Source organism: Protopterus annectens, chromosome 8.part0 (assembly GCF_019279795.1).
Source record: "Protopterus annectens isolate FY-2018-M chromosome 8.part0, PAN1.0, whole genome shotgun sequence".
Taxonomy (NCBI): domain Eukaryota; kingdom Metazoa; phylum Chordata; order Ceratodontiformes; family Protopteridae; genus Protopterus; species Protopterus annectens.
The window spans coordinates 1,416,922,694-1,416,944,531 of record NC_056741.1 but is presented as its reverse complement, the minus strand read 5'-3'; the positions used below and the strand labels follow the sequence as shown (position 1 = coordinate 1,416,944,531).

The 21,838-nt window shown below is 37.2% G+C and overlaps 1 protein-coding gene across 1 annotated transcript in view; it reads right to left on the bottom strand.

Annotated features, from left to right (window-relative positions):
- GRIK4 (glutamate ionotropic receptor kainate type subunit 4) overlaps positions 1-21,838 on the bottom strand; it is a 5,029,336-nt gene that overhangs the window by 955,011 nt on the left and 4,052,487 nt on the right. The window contains exon 12 of the mRNA XM_044081017.1: positions 10,612-10,764. Within this exon, the coding sequence (XP_043936952.1) occupies positions 10,612-10,764 (153 nt within the window). The remainder of the gene's footprint in view (positions 1-10,611; positions 10,765-21,838) is intronic.

Here is a 21,838-nt window from a genome sequence, read left to right as displayed (position 1 = left end):
GGAACAGTGCAGGGTGCCAGGTAATATAAGTACACCTGTTCTACAAAAGTAACAAGTGGCTTGCTTGAGTTAAAAATACCACATCCAAACAGCTTCAGCACTTCAGCTGTGACCAGAAATACTGCACCACCACAGCATCAGCATGTGCTGATGGCACCCCCTACTACATTCTGCACCACCCCTTTACTCAGACAATGAACTCCTTGTTGCCTGCAACTGGGGAGGACCACGCCCACCACCCTACCCTTGATTTGTTACTGTCTTTCCTAAATATTCTGAACAGCATAGCCCTTACCCAAAGACAAGAAAATAAGAAGCAAATCTCATTCCTCTATCACTAAAAAGAATAAGGCCACAATGACAGAACATATATGCAATGATAGGACAATTTCAGATTTCAATCTTATGTTTAGTAGCTCACTGTTAGTAAGCTAGAAATATGAGAAAAGTTTTGCTACCAGGAAGAGACAAGAGGTAATTTCTGGCAAAGCAAGGACTTAACCTGCTACTACTACCAAGTAAGACAATAGAACCTGAGCTTCATCCACTCCTGTCTCCTTTAACATAACCTGTGACTTATTCCATTATTTTACAATGCAGTCCTTATGATTTTTTTTTTGCCAAATTCCTTGCATTGTCACTTTGTAAGCCACAACTTGCCATTCTCATTTAACTTCCAAACACTTTCAAAAGGCTTTTGCTGAGAACTTCTAATAAAGCTTCAGTCTTGTCCCACAATCCAATATTTTTACCTGGGAGTGTGTACAGCAAGAAAAACAACTGACCACTGTATTACAGACAATGATATGCCAGGCCTCTGGTAATCAACTATGGTAGGCCCCCAGCCTTGGGGTGATCCCCATCATGAAATCAATAACTTTCATCTTATTACAGTGCCTGTTCAATAGCCAAAGTCCTGGAATAAAATAACTCACTCTCAAAAGAGTGGTGTTAATAATAACATTTGCAATGAATCAGAGCATGGGTTTGCACAAGGTCATGAAGCTGATGCCACCATCCTTGAAGTGACTGAAGGTATGCATATCGAACTAGACCATGGTAACTGTTGTTTATGCCTAGTTTCTTGACTTATATTTTTAGTATTATCAGCCATCACCTCTTCCTGATATACTGGAGAGGACTGATCTCACTAGTAGTGAAGTCCAGTGGTATATCTGCTATTGTGAAGAAAGAAATAAATCAATCAATCATGTGTTGTTAATTGTATAAATACATACAGTGGTGTGTCCAGGTTAGTGCAGTGAGATACAAAGATTTAATCAATGTGACATTTTCAGCACGGCGACAGTAAGTTGTATATAGCAGGACATTTTATTGCTGCAAACACTAATTTGAGATTACAGATATTTTGGGTTAAGTAGGTTTTCCCTTTATTCCCATGGTTTAGTGATCTCAGAGATAGTTCATTTAGAGATTAATGGTGTAAGGGGGTAAAGCCCACATGTGGTGTGTGCAGGGGGACTTGTTCCCCCCAAAATTATTTTGTTCATCTTTCCAGTGAAAGGTATCACTTTTTGTTGTTAATTTTATTTTTGTGATGCTTCCCAGTGAGATGACAGTAGGTTCCTAGGAATTTTAGAACAGCACTGACACTGAATGGACTCAGTGCATATTATTTGTCACCTCCTAAAGCTTCATCGAGCATAATCACAAATTATGTTAGCACAGCCACTGCCAATGTTTTCATTAATGAAGCTCATTTGGCTGAACGACTTTAACCTGTCCTCAACTCATTTCTCATGTGCAAACAGAGCTCTGTGACAGATCAGAAGGAGAGGATATAGCATTGGCCAAAACTTGGCATGAATAACCAGTAGCTACAGCCTTCTTATATTCCAACCTTCTCTATGCTTTGACATCTACACAAATTTAAACCTGACACTACTACAGCTAGATGACATGCAAGCAACAAGGGGACTCATCATCCCCTGGTTTATCATCCAATACTTACCACTCTATTGCTAAAGTCTGTTATAAAGATAGACAACTGACAGAGTGGGAAACTATAAAATGTCTGAGGTAATTTGACAAAACATCCCATCAACTTTGATTTATATTTTTTTGTTTTACCTTTAATTTTCACTGTTAGTTGTTAGAAAGGGATAGGTTTTAGACAGGCAAGCTCTAGCCATACCAGGGGGCCTAGTCAAAGACTGTAAAGATGACTATCCAGAGTTTATTTAAACAATCCTTTCTTGGTTTGTGATTTACTGTGGAGATGACAGGCAAGAGAAGTTTTATTTGAATCATACCTGTAAACCTTCCATCTCTGAAATGAGGAACATTAGCCTTCATAATGTGGAACAAATGGGCAAAATATGGAACACATACTAACAGCTTACTAACAACTTCAGCTAGGAAGATCACACAATGATTAAAATATGCTGGTTTTACTCATACAAAAGATCTTTTAATGAATTAGCATGATTCTTTTCTATTTACCATGCATATTATTTAAAAAAGTTTCTAACAATGAATGTGTGACAGAGCCTTTCAATGTGGAAATTTCAGGAACATGAACTTTTTAAGACTCCAAATGAAGTACGTTCCTCGTAATGAGCTACACTTAAGAGGTATGATTTGAATTTATATTTTATTTTACCACTGTTTGTATGAATGAAGGGATAGCTTGTTGGCAAGAAGATTTACTTTGATTTATGTTTGGTTTGTAATTTATTGATGTTTACTGTTAAAAAGAAGTGCAACTGTAAGCATTCGCGAGTGACATAAAGGAATTACAGTTTCTGTCTAACTTTCAGAGCTTATATGGTCCCAACAACTTTACTGTACTTACTTTAGTTGTATATTGTGTTTTTCTCATATAAGTTGATTTAAGTTCTCTTTGAATTCTGTGGTTACTTCTTTTTCTTCTTTCGGCTTTTCCTGGTTAAGGGTCACCACAGTGGATCACCTGTCCTCTCATGATTGGCAGTGGAGTTTTATGGTGTCGAGTTGCGAGCCCAGCGACTGACCTTCCACAGAAGGTACACACATGCACACACTCACGCCTAGGGCCAATTTAGAGTATCCAATCCATCTACAGCCTGTCTTTGGGATGTGGGAGGAACCCCATGCAACCACAGGGATGACATGCAGACTCCGCACAAAAGGCACCCCAGCCAAGGATCGAACCGGAGAACCTCTTGCTGTGAGGCAGCAACACTAACCACTGCATCACCACAGCTATCCTCGAATTCTGTGGTTACTTATTTTGATTATTCTTTTCTTTTACAGCTTTTTATTTGATTGAAGCTGAATATGGATTCCTTAAATGAGTATGTCATTAATGATTTTGCTAAAACACAAATATCTTATACAGTGTAATAAATTATATGCATATTTAAAGGTAATACCTAATAACACTAGTGATCTATGTTCCTCATGTCAAAAGTTGGATGATTTGCTCACCATTATTAGAAGTAAATGTAAATTTACTGATAATGATTGCACTTATGCAATTGGCACGGCTTGGAGAACTGTTGTTACATATATTAATGACTAGACTAATGAGATAAATAATGTTAGGCAAACAGAAAGTAGAACACATTTCGGAAATTATGTGTTTATTGTCTGTAAAGATCATTCAACACTTATGAAACAAGACAATGCCCCTGACAACTCTAGAATTCTGGATGCAAATACTTAGCAATTTGAGTATTCAGAGTATTTAGAAGTAAACAAAAAAAAAGAAAGGAAGAAGTTCACAACTAATAAGGAAGACAAAGAAATTGATAAAAGTTTGTAAAGCTTTTGTATACCTTACAAACCATTGTATACCTTCTGCAGCAGCAGTAGTCAGACTTATCATATCGCACTACCTAAAGAACTTGCACAGCTGAATTTCACCTGCAGTTGGCAAAAAGTAGACAAGCAACAAAGAAAGTTAAATCTATGTAAAGATAATATAAAACCAAATGATAACCCACAGGATAAACGTCCCATCACTCGCAAAAATAATAAACAAATTAACCAAATCCTCCGAGAGAAGGGACGACCAAGGCAGCATAAAAAATAAAACAAAAAATGAGAGCTCCAAAGAGGATAAAATTCAACGAACACTGTGTTTAATAATAGGTAAGCGCTTTCACAAGAAATTGCTTCATCAGACCTTCCTCACACAATAAAAACAAAGACCATATATACTACATTGAAAATTCAAACTCACCAATCAGAACCAAATCACAATAAACAACATGACATCATAAAAACTGCATAAATTTAAAAAGAAAATGTGTCTATTCAGGACAATGTTATCCAAACGTAGAAGGCAATAACACAACTCTATGTAACTATACACTAACACTAACTAAATATAGACATATTGGAAAGAAAACATCAAATAAAAATAATACTATATATAAAGAAAGTACACATTATCTAGAAAATCTATGCTAAGGCATACTAAAATGCATAATAAAAAGCATTTTAAGAATCATTTTGGTATCGTCCTTTTCTTAAGTAGGGGCTTAATGGTAACACGTTCATTAAGACCCCTCCCTCTATCAGCTCTAAGGATGATCATCCAGTTGTTCTCCTTATACTCAGTGTGGTTGCAAATATCACCTTTTCTTATTGTGGGCATAACAACATCAATGACCCTAAAACTAAACATATGTCCTTCCCCATGATTAATCACATGCTTAGAGAGGGCATTGTGCTCAGCACCTTTGTGTATACAATAAACATGTTCCCTCATATGCTCTCTCAGTGATCTATTGGTCTTTCCCACATAAAATGATGCACATAATGTGCACTCTGCTAAATAGACCACATTTGTAGTTCTGCAATCAGCATTAACCTTGAACACAAATCTTCTCTTAAGGTCAGGATGATCAAAAAAGTCAGAGTTGTTAATAAGCCCACAAAAATTACACTTACCACATGGTAGTGTAACACCAACCTCAACTGAGTTACTGGATCTGTCATTCCCATTACATAACAACCTCTTCAAGGTTCTTTGTATTCCTATAACGAAAGGAGGGGTTGTCACCAACTATACAACCAATCTCAGGATCCACCTGTAAGATCGGCCAATGTAGTTTAAAAATCTCCCTAAGTGCATGATGGTCTCTTGTGAAAAACAGAGGTACTCTAACCTGTTTACTCAACCTTTTAGGGTCACAGGACTCACCTTTGACCCTTGGACCATAGTATGGTGCTGCTGCACCACCTCTAAGCAAATCTAAATCTGACCAACACTTGAAAATTTCGGTTTGATTAGAACCTCTCTGTAACAACCTACTTTCAAGTTGTATCTTCACTAGTTGGAAACCTTCTCGAGTGGGATTCAATCTTGATGCTCTAATACCGTGGCCACGAATAAGATTACAGAAAACATAATTAGGGTGCATACTGCTCCTACATAATAGTGTGTTCCTAAAACAAGTTTTACGGAACAACCCGTATTGATCATGGAGCCCTGTAATTTCTCTATAAACAGCTCTAAATATTCAATTTGAGTCTTCGAAAAAGACATTGCGAACTTCAAACAGTCACAAAGTTCATTCATACTATTAAAGAAGTTCTCCAAACCAAGACTAGTACCCCTCCATAGGAGAAACAAGTCATCGACAAAACGTCGATAGAATAAAACATTGGTATCAAATTCTTTCATCTTGAATAGGACTGAATTCTCCCAATGAGCCAGAAACATATTGGCGTAGCTATTGGCACAAGAAGTGCCCATAGCTACGCCATGTTTCTGAATAAAAATCCGATCATGAAAAGTAAAAACGTTATTTTCTAACACAGTCTCCAAAAAGAGACAAATCAATTCTATGAGTGTTACATCATACCCACTATGTAACTGTAGGTACTCCTGTATATATCTTATACCTAAATCATTCGGTATCATAGTGAACAGGGACTGTATATCCATAGTCACAAAAGTTAAATCTCCTACATCACTTAGACTATTCACACACTCATAAAGATCCAGTAAGACCTGTTTAGAGTCTTGAAGTACAATTCTATTCATACTAATAACAGGTCTAAGGTGTTTCTCTATAAAAATGGATAAAGGCTCTGTGCTCCATCCACTGCCCGAAACTATCAGGGGCATGGGTGGAGCACTAATACATTTATGGATCTTTGGGAGACCCTGTATTGCGGGAATCAGGGGGTCAGATACAGTAAGGAAACTCAACGTATCTCTAGAAATTAAGCCAATCTGAAAAGTTTCTTCTATTAATGTTTTGATGGCTTTAATGATATCAACTACCTCATTAGTACTGATCTCAAGATAAAACCTATTATCACTTAACATCTCCATCATTATGGTATCATACTGCACATGATCCATGACCACAGTTGACCCACCTTTGTCCGCAGGTCTTATAATAATGTCACAATTCCTTTTCAAACCTTCCAGGGCCTTCCTTTCATTAAAAGTTAGGTTAAACCTCAAACCATCTCTATGTTTGCCAAAACATTGATCATAATACTGATATAAATTATCTTCAGTTAATTTCATGTAGGCTTCTATCAACGGATGGTTGATGGGGATGTAAGTACTCAATGTCCTAAAGTTAGATATCTCTTGCTGCACCTCAACACTGACACCATCAGACTGGCATCCACTATACAGATAACTCAGCATAACATTCCTACAAAACATTCTAAGATCTAAAACTGTGTCTGTTAGTTTACTATTACTAGAGGGAATAAAAGTAAGGCCCTTACATAACATGCTAGATTCAAACGAATCCAACTCATAAGAAGAAATATTTACAACTAATGAGGTTACATTTTCCCCCATATCTTCTTTAGCGTTTGAGCCTGTTGATATTCCCCCAACAACTTCCTCTTCTGGCGCCCCCTGCTCATAGACCTGCTCCTCCTTCCAAACCTCTCCAACCGTACAGGCAAGGGAAAAGGGAGGCCATCAGCACCTACGTCAGTCGGGGAAGTCGTGGAGGGGGGAGCTTGCTGAGCGGTTTTGTTCTTAGGGCGAACAACCCTATCTTTCTCGACAGTATTATTAATCACAACATTTGGAAATAAATTCTGCACACTAGGCATTGTCCCATTCACATTTCCTACAGTCATTGGAACATTCAATGTCTTTTCCAGAAGACCTTTGGGACGTACAGGTTCATCAGATAGAATAGTTACAGTCTCATGTAAATTGACGACAGAACCATTCCTTGGTATCTGCCCTACTAAGGTCACCTCATCAGTCACACGGTGGTCAAGGGAAGCCACCAAAGCTTTAGTGTTCAACACCTTGTTACCTGTGACTCTCACAGATCTACTATTGTCTCTAGGTCGAGCAGTTTTTATGATGTCATATTGTTTATTGTGATTTGGTTCTGATTGGTGAGTTTGAATTTTCAATGTAGTATATATGGTCTTTGTTTTTATTGTGTGAGGAAGGTCTGATGAAGCAATTTCTTGTGAAAGCGCTTACCTATTATTAAACACAGTGTTCATTGAATTTTATCTTCTTTGGAGCTCTCATTTTTTGTTTTATTTTTTATGCTGCCTTGGTCGTCCCTTCTCTTGGAGGATTTGGTTAATTTAAATCTATGTAAGGCAGTATGCAAATAACTTAATTTGTTAAGTCTAGTGTGCATTCTTTTGTAGTGTTGAATCTGCTGGAAGGATATCCCCACCCCCACTCACCCACACCCCCACTCACCCACCCACACTCACAGGCCTTTTACTGCTGAAGGTGAAGCTATATTACCACTTCAGCATATTTCACTCTTATCAGTGTAATATATCCCTGGAAAGATATTGAAAAGTCCATAACTATAAAATTAAATGCTGTGACTTGAGACCAGTATTTAGAGTTCAGACAACTTGTCCTTTGTATCCATGAACATCCTACCTCACTGATTGTTTATGGTGGTAAACCTTCTGGGTGTTCTCAGGTGCATGATACTAAGGGGTCTATATTATCTTATCGAAAACTGAATTTGCCGAACTGCATTTACATCAGAAATGACAATTCCCTCTTGTGGGGAGCTGCACCCCCCCCCCCCGCTAATTATATATACCAACTCCAAGATTGCACTACACTGAGGAAAGGGCACATTTTCTGATCCTTACTGTATCGCAATTTCACTATTATCAGTTTGCTGAATTGCACTTCCAATGACGATGCAGTTCAGCAAATTCAGTCTTTGAGGATATAATAAAGACCCAATACTAAGTACCAAGGTGGAGCAGTTAAGATGAAGAGATGCCTAGGTGCTCCAAGGGGCAGAAAACAAGGGTGGGTTTAATTCCCCTATTCTAAAAAAAAGAGGTTAAAAAGACTGAACAACAAAACACAAATAACCAAACCTCTCAGACTAGCACAAAAGGCAATGATTCCAAAGCACAGCAATGAATTCCAAAGACTCCAAGCCACTGTAGTTTAAACATTTATTCAAAGATCAAGGACTTAGTGCTTTCATTCCCCCACAGGGAACTTCATCAGAATAAATAAAAGTGCCACTTCCACATTTAAATATCATTCTAATTAATTATATCATAGAACAAGCCATGCCCATTGGTTGGCCAATTGAATACACATCAATAAAATCAATAAAAACTGTTAGAATATAGCAAATAATAAATGTGAAAAATATAAAGCTGTATGTCCACTTATGTGTTAACTGTAAAAACTGTTGAAACTTAGAAATTTTAAGTTGTAAGGCTCTCATTTTTGGGGCAGGGGAGATAGAGTAATGTTCGTTTAGACCGGGAGGTTCACAGACATTTAATCTAAGCTGCCATATTCTAAAAAACCACACAATGGAGATGAAAAGCGAAAATCAAAACCAAAACCAAACTTAAAATAGCTCTGGAGAAGCCAAATAAGGGACCAAGACCAGAAGGCAAACGATTAATGATCCAAAGCAGCTTTAATCACAAAACCAGCCAAGAACACTTTAACGCTGTATATCCAAATTGCGTTTTCGAACGTCTTCATCAGAAGCCAAAAAACATATCATTCCCAACAACTCACTTATATAAGCACCATAATCTATCAATAAAAACATCAATTAACAAATTCAATTAAATAATTATAGAATTAATTGACCTAACCCTTCATGTTACACCATGAAAAAATATATGTATGAATTGCCAGATTAAATAAAAACAGTTTTAATAAAAACACTTTAAAATTCTTGTTCATCTTCTTGCAATAAATATTTATAAATATTTATAAAATTTTTATACAATTTTGGTTTTGTTTTGTATTAGACAATACCAGAAAATCACTTGAGGTAAAATATACTGTGCAGATTAAAATTAACTCAGTAATTTACCACCATCTACTGGAAAATAGTGGAATTGTAATAGATGAATCATAACTTTGCAGCCCTTAATTTAAGCACAGGGAGAAGGGAAACCATGTCTTTCAAACCAGGGTTCATATTTACTTCCAAAATAATCTGCCGATAAAGTTCTCTGTATTCTAACTTGGTTTCCCACATACCACCCCTGACTTCTTTAGGAACTACTTCCAAAACAAAACAAAAAAAAAAAAAAAATTTTACATTCTAAAAAACAAAAGTAAATCAGAGGACATTGGATGTGAATATGTTAGAAATATGTACATTTGTATGCATAACTTTGGCGATTCATTTTTTAAATATAATACAACTCTAGAAAAAACTGACTTTTTGAATGAGCAAAGGTATTAACTCCCATTAACTAACAATCAGCAGGGTTGCATATTTCATGCATAATGCTTAAATTCTGTATCTTTTCAAAGTATGTAGTACCTATAGTAGCGTTTTTCCTTTCATTTCTAATGATTGGAAAATCTTGGATAAATTTTAGATGATCTAAAATAGATTTTTAAAAACTACATTACATAAGCGCACTGACCAAATATATATATATATATATATATATATATATATATATATATATATACACACACACACACACACACACACATACAGATATACATATACATATATACGTACATATATGTATATGTATATATATATATACATATATATGTATGTATGTATGTGTATATAGTGTCAATGGGGAGCAGAATAAAAACTTGTATCACATATGTCTTACACTTACAAGTGCAAACACTACTGTATGACTTGGTTGTACGTAAACTATAAGTCTAAGATTATGATAGCTTGAAGAATTTCCCTCTCTGCAGATTAAGAGATCTCAAAGTTAAGTACAATAGGTTGTAGAGGTATAGCTCCTCCATATCAGAGGGTATGATAGGACAAAGCCCGCGTGCAAAAAACAATTTCATAGTTTTAGCGTGAGTTTCGGGTTTTTGACATGTTATGTATAATTTATCTCTTAGTGTTTCAATTTTGGGAGTCAAACACACGTGACATGGACTTATGTCATAAAGCCATGCCACTGTTCCAGACCCAGCAATGGAACCTGGTGGTTAAACTCCATGCATTCTAAAATTACAGGAGGGAGTTTGCGGTACATATCCTGTTTAAGTACATTTCCTACGGTGTTTAGCAGAACTGCAATCTACTACAACCTGTGAGGAACAAATGCAAAGTTAATATTTTTAGCCACAGTCTATATCTTGATGTACAGCCAGCCCTATCTACATCATATGCAGCAGACATACTTGCCCTGTAGTTCTTTTTTCATCCTTACCATTCTGAGATAGTTCATTAGGCTGGTTCCATGCTGCCAGATTTGAGCCGATCCACAGGATAGTGGTTTCACACCGATCTCCTGGCTCCGGTTCAGTTCATGCACTGCATTTACTACTACATGAACTGCATCAAACAGCAAGGCTGAAGAAAGCTGCAGACAGAAGGGAGAGCAACAATTATACATTTAGATGGAACAGATTTTAAAGCCATATGTAGGTGCCATTCAAAATACATGGCCTTCTAAAGGTATTCATTCTAGTAATTTGTGCTGTTAGAAATGGCATGTTTCGCCAACAATATCTATGATTATTTTCAGTATTTTCTTTGTTTTCTTACATGGTGTATGCCAGTTTATTAAAACAAGAAAGAAAGAAAAGGCAGAAAGGTGGCCAAAAGGATCAAAACAGTAAAAAAAAGCAATATCAAAAGTTATAAACCACTGGTCCAACCATTAGAACATGTTTGTTTATATTAGTAGGCTGCTATTATTCATTGTTCATTATTTATTACTGATTTTATTCATATAATTTTTTATTCTATCATGTGATTTTATTCTGTCATGTGATTTTATAAAGCTCTAAGTCATGTGTTTGTGACTACATTGATAGGCTGGATTTGGTTTTAAATAGGAAGTGAATGTTTTTAAGTGTAACACTGATGAAGAGTCCTGAGTATCTTGAAAGCTTTGTTGTTTTCTAATAAACGTATTCTAATGGTTGGACCAGTGGTTTATTACTTTTGAGTTTATTAAACCAAATTATATCATTCAAAATTCCTTTGCATGGTTTATTTCACATATATTCATATTTCCTGGGAGGATGGTATGAATACACATGAATTTGTCAGTGCTAAGTATTTGGCTGCAGGGGACAAACTGTCTATGGCTATACAAAGACAACTGCGTGCCCCCTTAAGCATGATATCAGGAAGTACAAACCTGCAGTCCCAACTTCTCAGGTGTTACATGAATTTGATGGCTAGCACTGCTTCACGGTGGTCTAAAAATTGTCTGTTGTAAGCTTCAAACAATCTCATTGAAGTTGTAAAACATATGCTATTATTTCCTCCACCTTAAACAAAAGCTCATAACTTTATCAGTGTATTAAATGCCCTGTATTTTTGCACTGCCGTTTCTGATTTTTTTCTAAATCCTTTATGACCATTCATTGAAGGAGAGGTGGTGAAAAGACTGCATGCCTTTTTCCAATAAATTTTGTAACACAAATTCAAATTACCTCAAGTGCTTTAAAAAATAATAATCTGCATCTGAAAATGACAGATGTCACACTCATGAGGTGTTTTGTAGTGATATCTATTTAGTTTTCTAGTAAAATATTACAAACTGAGAAAGTTACAAGCTGTCTTTCACAAGTTAAAGACAACATGTTAGATTATTTTCCATAGCTTCTAAAAAGCATTTTCATTGAAAATTAACATGAGCATATTTTTTCATACTTGCTCAGAATACAGTTTCACCACAGACAAGACAAAACCTCTATTAGAGCTGTAAAAAGGTAAATCTGGGCTTGATCTGAAAACTGAATCCCACAATAACTAATCCTAAACCTAAATTCCTCTCTTCTTACATAGCTGTAGTGGACTGTCCAGCCTTCATTCACTATTGTTCCCCACACTGACAAACATGGCTGTCCACTCTGGCAGAGTCAGTCCCTTGTAATAAATAAAGTGATCTCATATTACAGTCATGGCTTAATCATCCATTAGAAAACCAAAACGATATCACTATGGTTTTCTCAACCATATGTAAATGCAGTCACCTTTGGGTGGGAACCCAGTCCCTAAGCAGAAACATTCCAAGTAAAGATAGTGGCAGATGCCCAGTTATACAAGAATGGTACCCCAATCCCACCATAAAGGAATTGGACCTGAAGTTAAGTACAACATGATAAGCCCTAAATCACACTATGATACATAAATGGAATGCCAGTCTCAGTGAATGGGAATGGTACTCTAGTCTCAGTGCAGAGAAATATGACCCCAGTTACAATAAACTGAGAACAGGACCCCAGTTTACAGGGAATGTGGCTAATACTCCAGTTACTGCCCATTGGGAAAAGGACTGCAGTAACAGCACACAGGGAACATTAGCCCACTTACAGTATATATGGAGCAGGACCCCAGTTACAGTGAATAGGCAACAGGACTGCAGTAGCATTATGTGAGGAACAAGGACCTAGTGCATGGAAAATAGGATTCCAATTACAATGTATGAGAAATGGGACCTCAGTAACAGTACATAGAGAATGGGACATCATTTACAATGTATGGGGCACAGGATCCCTTTGCAGTACATAAGGAACAGGGACCCAGTTACAGTGCATGGAGAACAGGATCCCAGTTACATTGTATGAGGAATGATACCCCAGTAACAGTACACAGAGACCAGGGACCCAGCTGCAGTGTTTTGGGAATGGGACCCCAGTTATAGTACACAGAGAATGGGACATCATTTACAATGTATGGGGTACAGGATCCCTTTGAAGTACATAGGGAACAGGGACCCAGTTACAATGAATGGAGAACAGGATTCCAGTTGCATTGTATGAGGAGTGATACCCCAGTAACAGTACACAGAGACCAGGGACCCAGCTACAGTGTTTTGAGAATGGGACACCAGTTACAGTATATAGAGAATGGGACTTCAGTTACAATGTAAGGGGTACTGGATACCTTTGCACTTCATAGGGAACAAGGATCCAGTTGCAGTATATGAGGAATGCAGCCTCAGTTATAGTACATGGAAAAGGACTTAAGTTACAGAACACGAAGAACAGGAATGTGACACCAGTTACACTGTGTGGGGCATATGTCTTTGGTCAAAGTGAATGGGAAATATGGGGTCAGTTATACAGCATGGGAAACAAAACCCCAGTCACAATATGTCGAGGAGTATACCAGTTACAGTATATAGGACAAGGACCCCAGTTACTGTATGGAGAATGGGACCCCAGTTGTACAGTACATTAGGACTATGACCTCAGTTACAGTGTATGAAGAAAAGGATCAAAGAATCACTATACTAACATAAGATCGTATAGCAACTGCAAGAGGGTTGCACTCTGATGACAGAGTATGAGGTGGAGTTCTATGTCCTGTATAAGGAAATGCAACTGGTATCTTGTTTTATGGAAACTGACACATAGACCCAAGGTAATAGAATGAGCCTTAAATCCCAGGGTAGGGGAATGTGACACAGGCTCAAAGTAGGGGAAATCATACCACAGCCACAGAAGAGGTCCTATTTCCACTTTGAAGGAATAGAACACTTATCAGTGTTGAGAAATGGTATTCTAATATCAATGTTAAGGATCAGTACACTCATTTCAAGAATATAAGAAAAGGGGCACAAGTGTGGCAAAAAAGAACAGGGTAGTAGTCTCTCTGGTGATAAAGGAATGGGGGACTAAATACATGGCAATACTATCAAGGTGCATGTGAAATAAACTACAGTCCTAATACATGGAAATGGCACTCACATCCCAGAAGAAGTGTGACCCCAGTCTCGATGTCTGTTGAGATACATCACTGACACCCTTTTCTTCAGTGAGAACACTCAGACCATCTGGTGAGAGACTGCTAGCCATTTAACTCAGACAGACAGCTTCAGTAGGCTATCTGTTACTTACACTGCACCAGCCACATGGAAACAACTGCCTTTCCTGATGCAATACAGAGGTCTCATTCCAATTTATATATCATCTTTTTAGGCTATAAATTTCAGAACCACTGCACATCTTGATTGTACAATCCAAAAGTAAAAACAAAACTACCATAGGGGGGATGCAACAGCGACCTCTGGAAAAATATAATTCATAGGCCAATAGTATTAAAGCAATATCTTAGAACTTTATTAGAAAACCAAAGGATGTGAGCTGGCTTTGGGAACACTTCCTTCTTCAGGTTGACGTCATTCAATTAATTTTACTCAGTAAATAATGGAAAACTTAAAATCACATAGCATAAACTACCAATCTGAAAACATGGATACTTTTAAAATTTTAGAACAGAAAAACTATATAAACTGCAGCCAAAGTCTGATCCCAAACCAAAAACCAAAATAAAGCAGAAAAAAATGGTATGGTCAAATTAGCCAAGGCCAGTTTAAAACCAATTTTAATAAAATAACAAGAAAACTAGAAAACAGAACAGATAAGTGCTTTCAGAGTATCAGTCTATTCCGTTTTCTTGTTATTTTATTAAAAGTGTTTTTAAACTGGCCTTGGCTGTGTTGACCGTACTGTTTTTTCTACTTTTACTTTTAAAAAATGTAATTAGAAAAATTAAAATTTCAAAGTGCAACTTATAAGGTGGCAAAATAATACATAATAAGTGTACAGATTATATGATTTATGTCATGTGATTTTTTTAAGACCTGCGTTATTTACTAAGTGCAATTAATTGACTGAATTAAGGCTGAATAAGTATGCATTGTGAATGTTAGCTCAATTTGCTTTTTCTAGTAACATCTTAATGTATTACTTTAATATCAGCAGCATCTGCGTTATATTTATTGGACAGGGTGCCCTCATTCTTAGAAGGAATCTGTTTTTAATTGCTGTAATTTAACTATGTCATATTTAAACCATTTCATGTACATTATTTTAATGTCATCCTATTTCGTATATTGTTTTATTTGGCTGGTTTTAATCAGCAAAGTTAAAAGTAATGCTGTAGACTGACAGCCCAGTTCTACTACATTGAAACTCATCTTTATTCAAAGTTTACAGAACTCTGACTCAATATCAGGGTAATGAAAGGAGAACCAAATCACACTCTTCCTTTAGTCACTCTATTCTCCCTTCTAGTTAATTGCTATGAAGGCTTTTAAGCCTCCTCAGTATCAGCATTTGCTTTCTGATGTTTCCCTCTGTGCCACCTTCGTAGGTGTGCATACCGTTATGCACATGTCCGAGCCATTTTTAAGCTCTTTGTTCCATATCTTACTACACACTTCCACCATTTCTTTCCAGAGTCCACATGCCCATTCAGCATCATGTTCTTGGCTCCTGTTATTTTTTCCCCCACACCTCCAGTAGCAGTCAGTCCTCAGTTTAATTTATTTTTTTTTAGTTTAAAGCCAGAGGTGGACAAATGTTACATGTCCCACATTCTGTAGATCACTTTGAACGTTCTGTAGTCCTCTATAACTCATCCCATTCACCTTCTCACAGATGTCTACCCTTCTTTTTCCTACTAGCTCTCCATTATCTGTTCCCTTTTGCTACTTCTTCTTTCCTAGGTCTTTATATATCAGTCCAATCCGCCTTTTCTTGTTGCATTTTTCCCATTTTATTTTCCACTGAATAATTTGTTTTTGGCTCTAATGATATTTACTACCTCTGTAAGTTTACTGTCTACTCTTGTCTTACTCAGCCAATGCCCTGGGTCTCCTTCCTTCTGTCCTTTCCTTCCATTTTGGCTCATGTGGTACAATAATTTCTGCTTCCCTTTAACAATTTGTGCTAGACTTTGCCCACCCGGTTTTGGTCATCATTTGTTTTTTTCTTTCCTCTAGTCTTCATGGTCCCATTTGTTCCTTTCCTAAAGCTTCCATTTCCACCTTAGGTTTTCCTTTAGGTTCCTTTTTTAGCCAATTTCCTCAATATCTTGTCTTGTCCATTACATAATTTATGTCTTTTTTTGTATATTAGTTGCTTTTTTTGTTTGTCAATAAGACTCAAAATTGGGGTATCCCTTCACTTTCATTTGCCCTCTTTCTTAGTCTATTGAGAGTGATTCCTGGACTCTTATTTCACTAGATGCAGCTGTCACAGTCCTCCTGAAATTTTTTCAAGATTTCATCCTTTTCCATTACTGGTAAGGGTCTGACAGCATATTTCACTTTTGGGATAACAATCATTTTAATGATATTGACCCTTCAAACAATGGTAAAGGTTTTCACTTTCCAACTCATCAGTAGTTTTAGTATTTTATATTCTAATTTTTATAATATTATTCTGTGGTCTTTTCTCATTTCTCCATGATTTCAAATACCAGGTATTTAGGCCCTGGTTTTGTAGCTATAGCCAACCTTATTTCCTACTCTGTTTCTTACCCATCTCTCCATGTTCTGACTTTCAACTTTATTAAGATTTCCCTTCCTGCATTCTGATTTAGAGTCTCATATTTTTACAGTACTGTATTTACTATCATTCCAGTGTCTTGTATCAGGAGAAAGAAATCATCTGTGACAAGAAGAAAACAGCGCCCCCTCCTGTTTTCTGTTCTCTTGCAGGGCTGTGCTGACCTCGTCTACCATAACCTCCACTGCTGTAATGAACAGCCTGTATGAAAGTGACCATCTATGACTGTTCTTCCTTTGTAAGTCTACCCTGGCTGTGGCTTGCTCATTTACTAATATCTTTGCTGGTGAACTTTTATACATTATCTCTAGCCACCTACTGAACCTCTCTCTCACACCGTCTGTTTAGTATATCTTTGAGAAAGCACCATACTTGCAAGTCAAAACCTTTCTTTGTACAAAATAACTCCTAGTTATGTTTTTTTTTTCTCATCTTGTTCCTCTATTAATTTGAATATCCTACACCAAATGTTTATTTATATTCTCTCCTTGACAAGAATGCATTGGTCTTCATGTATCATAATGGGTAATGTTTTCTGTAATAGGATCCCCAGTATTTTTCCTAGAATTTTCCCACCAATACTGATTAGGGAGACAGGATTCCTTCTACTATTCTGTAAAACTCAGTTGTGACTCCATCACAGCCATGGTGTTTCTTCCATCTAATCCACTGACAGCTATGCTTACTTTCTCATCTTTAATGACCGGCCTAGTTCTCTTCTCTTTTTGTTGGTGAGTATCTTCCCCTTTCATAAGAGATCCTAATTTGCTGTTGCTATATTCCTTGCCAGCTAAACTCTTCCAAAGAGCTGTTTTGCTCCCTTTTCTGTTTTCCCGCCTTCATTATATCCCCTTCTCACCATTGCCTTATTTCTTGTTTTTTATGCCCGTTTCAGCTCTCTTTTCCTTTACTCTACAAGCTAGATCTTCCCCTACTGTCTTGCTATTGCTCCACCCACCTTTGCTCCACCAGTATTCTCTTCTGTCTGCTAACTCCTCTGCTATCTTTTAACCTCTAATATGACAAAATTTGCTCTTAGCAGCATTTCTTCCTGATTCAACTCCAAGATGAGCTCTTCCCTGTCCATTTTTCCTTGAAACAATATTTCTTGTATAGTATAGTTACCAAACCCGTCTGTGTTTATCTTCCTGCTCACAGTATCAGCCATCCCTCTTATGCTGACTTAATGCCATTACACCAATCTGCCACATCTCCTCTTTCCATAACTGAGTATCCCTCAGGGGTGTTCTGTCTCCTTACAGATTTTCTCCATGGTTTTCTACTACACATTTCATGGTGTCCTATCACTGCTCTCCCTGTCCTATGCTTCCTGTTTTCCCTCTTATAGTTATACTGACACTTAACCAATCTGAGACTATTCCCTCCTAGTTGTTACTTCCTGTATTGTAGGTCTGTTTTCCTAGTATACATGAGACAGTCTACACTTTTGTCCAAGCCTTTGCTCCTTTCTTGAAAAACTGAACCGCTTTGCGTCTATGTTCTTTTTCCTCCATACAGAGATCCACCCCTTTTCCATTTCTTCTAGGTTTGTCTCATTCTGTTTTGTTCCATTACTCTCCCTGTCCTGTCATTCTTTGGATTTAAGTTCACAATGTAGATCCCCATCAACTTCATATCATCTGCATCTCCTAGATAATCTTATTCTTCAAAGATTATCTGAAAAAATTCTCCATATTTGCAGAAAGCATAACTTGTTTCTTAATTTCATCTCTGTCCTTCAGCTATTCTCTTTCAATTAAGCCACCCCCTCTCATTTCTAACTACAGTTTCCACCTCTATTCCTGTGCCCCTTCTCAGCAATATCTCAACCTTCTTCTTTTACTTGCTTCTTTTACAAGTATCATCCATACTTCAGAGTAGTCATTAGATCTTATGTCATTGTTCTCACTTATCTTTACTTAAATTTCATGAAGCAAACAGATTTGAGTTCCCTCCTGGTGCATTTTTTACTCATGTAAATCGTTTCATGAACTATAACCTCCTTCCTATGTTCCATACTATTATTCCTACTGTGTCCCCCCTCTCTAATCTTCCTTTCATCTCACCCCTCCTCTACTGGATAAGGTAACTTCCTCCTGTTCTTAGGTACGCATGGTAGCTATGCTTATTAGTAGTTTTTGCTGCTTAATTACACCCAGCTCTTACTAACCCCTTTCTTTTCTTTATATACTTCTCTCACATGTCTTTTGTCCCTTTTCCCTATGTCTCTCTTTAGATTCTCTTTATTAAGCATCAAGTGTATCTCCCTGTAATTTGAATCTTCCTTGTTTTTTGACAAAAGCACTTAACCATGTTTTTAATCCTCGGCATTAAAGGATTTTACTTGCCAGTTATGAGCTACCTTGTAATTTTTTACATCTATTATTTGCTGTTTACATACCAATCATGGTGGTTTGCATGATTTTTCTTCAATCTTCCTTGTTTTACTTGAAATCATTCTCTCTTTATTGTCCCTTCTTCTTGGTTGGTTTATTCCTTCCAACACCTTTTTGTTCTTAGTTCTGTAGCACTGCACCTCTTGGTCTATGTGTTTATTCTTTTTATTTAATGTTTCATATTCCCTGTGTAGTTTGCTGCTTCTTCTCAGAACATTGTTCTCTTGCTTGATTTGACATTGCCTTTTATTCCACTTATCCTGTTCATAGAGAAAGTAGCCTTGTCCTAGATTTGATACATATACCTCAATCCATCTATGCTGGGGATTTGTCTGTGTATTTCACTCCCCTTCCTTTTCAACTCCTACTTTTCTTAAGGCCTCCATCTGCAGCCTTAGTTCAAATGGTCTTACAGTAAGTTAATTTATATGACAGGCATTAAGATTAAGACAAATAAAATTCAATGTCTTGTTAAGCTGCATTCCCCTTCTTTTAGGTATGAGATCAGTTCTTTACATTTATTTAGAGTATCTTTAATGCTATATCCCTGGCCAGCACACTAGGTTTTGTGATTCAGTCTTTTTCCATAGTACAACCTTTCTGCTCTCGTTTTATTGTGTTCAGACTTGAATTTCTCACAGTAATTCTTTGTCTGTTCTTAATCTGGGCCTTACTTCTTCATCTTCTGATTTCCTACTCCAGCTATTCATTCTGCCTCTTCCATTGCAGTATCTCTTTTAGGTTTGGTATCGTCTCTTCATTCTGCAGACTGATGTCTTCTTCCCTATTCCTATTGGTCTGCGCATCTCCATTTGTTTCCTACCTCTGCATATAGCTGGGATTTCTTTTCCTGCTGCAGAATGGATCTGGGTTCTTTGCAGTTTTGTTTGCAACATCATTTCCTGTTTCTTTCATTGTTTCTTGCTCCATGCGTGAGTGTGATAATTCCGTTGTTCTCAAAACAGCCTGGCACCCCAGTCTTTTATAAATTAAGTTCAGTAGCTTTTATTTAAAGAATGTTGCTCCTCTGTATTACTTGAGCTGGTTTTCGTTGATGTTAAGTGATCCACTCTCTTTCCATTTCATAATGTGCAATTTTCTTGCTTTTTAGCTAGACTGGCTGCCTGTGTGACTCTTTCAGTATGCGGCAACTAGCAGGCTTCTATTTTTTTTCAAATATGCATGGTGGTCTGCAATGCTTGCGCTCTTTTTTAATCTCTACAAATGTTTGAGTTTCTAATATTATAACAGAAATGGATCCCACTTCAGGTTGGAAAGTTCATGACATTAGTTTTGCTTCAGTCTTTGATGTTTGCCAGCACTGCTGTTCTCAGGACCTGCAGTGTATGCAGAACTGCTTCCCTCCTCAATTCATATGGAGATACATGCATTAGAAGCATATTTAAGTACACTTGAAAATTCTTTTTTTTATTACACCTACGGCTCCTGCTACTGTTGACACTGCTCTAGTTTTTGCTTGTAAATTCTGGTATTTTATGCTTTGTGTCTTTCAGTACCTAAGACACTGTAATCACTAGCTGTGGATATTTCAATGATTAATTGGTATTGGGTGATTCCATGTGATCCAAACTTTGTCACTGCCAATAAGGCCTTGTGGTTTATGTTTTCAATGCTTCTCAGTTACTAGTATGCAGTAATGTTTGCACAATCCCCAGTGCAACAGTCTTGTAATATTGTCATGACTTTCACTATACAGACTGTCAACCATGAGTGAATTGCAGACAACAATGAGCTGTACTAATTTATATTTCTATTTTATAGAACCTGCAGCTTTTTTTATAGACTGTAAGTCAATGTGTGCATAGCGTTTTATCTTAAACCAGAATGATTAGCCTTTCATCTTTTTGTTTAAATTGACCTCTCCTCTATCATCTCTGTAAAATCTTGGTCAACACATGGTTGATGTTGGAGCTCTCTGTACTTACTGCAATATTTGAAGGTTTTCCAGTTTTCTTTCCTTTTGGTCCTTTATTTTACATCTCCCTGTTCTAATATATATGTGTGTGTGTGTGTGTGTGTGTGTGTGTGTGTGTGTGTGTGTGTGTGTGTGTGTCTATACACACACACACACACACACACACACGTGCGCGCACACATACTTTCAGTTACTGTCTAATGCTCTTCTACTTCTGGTTTGATATCCATTCCCATCAAAGGTTCATAGGATGATACTAGGCTATTGGCCCGGAGGCCCTTATAAGCCTAGCCAAGAATTTTGTCCATGTTCCTTCAAGTCAGCACCTGTTTTCCTTGTCCAGTAGGGACACAAGTGGGATCCCAGGGGTATATTTTCTGTTTCCCATCCAGTCGCCCAGGTTCCTCTTAAAGTGGGTTAGAGAGGTACTCAGCTTGACATGGAGAGGGAGTCTATTCTACAGACAGGGGAGTCTTTGGGACACAAATCTATCCCACCAACAAGTTCTATTAATGTCACAGACCAAGTTAAGGTCTTGCATGTGGGTTGAGTGAGTGGAGTTTGGTACAGGACTCAGTTTGGATCTGATGAGGTCAGCAATTTTTTATGCAGTCCACTGACTGTAGACCTATACCTGTAGTCAGCTTTGAGTAGGCCCACAACTTCATCAGACCATGGATTATTGAATCTTGGTACTCAATGTTTTATATATAACTTGATAAGCATGACATATTTGTCATGTCCAGCTGGTTCAATGTCATTTGGGGCCAGTGAATCATACCAAGGCTG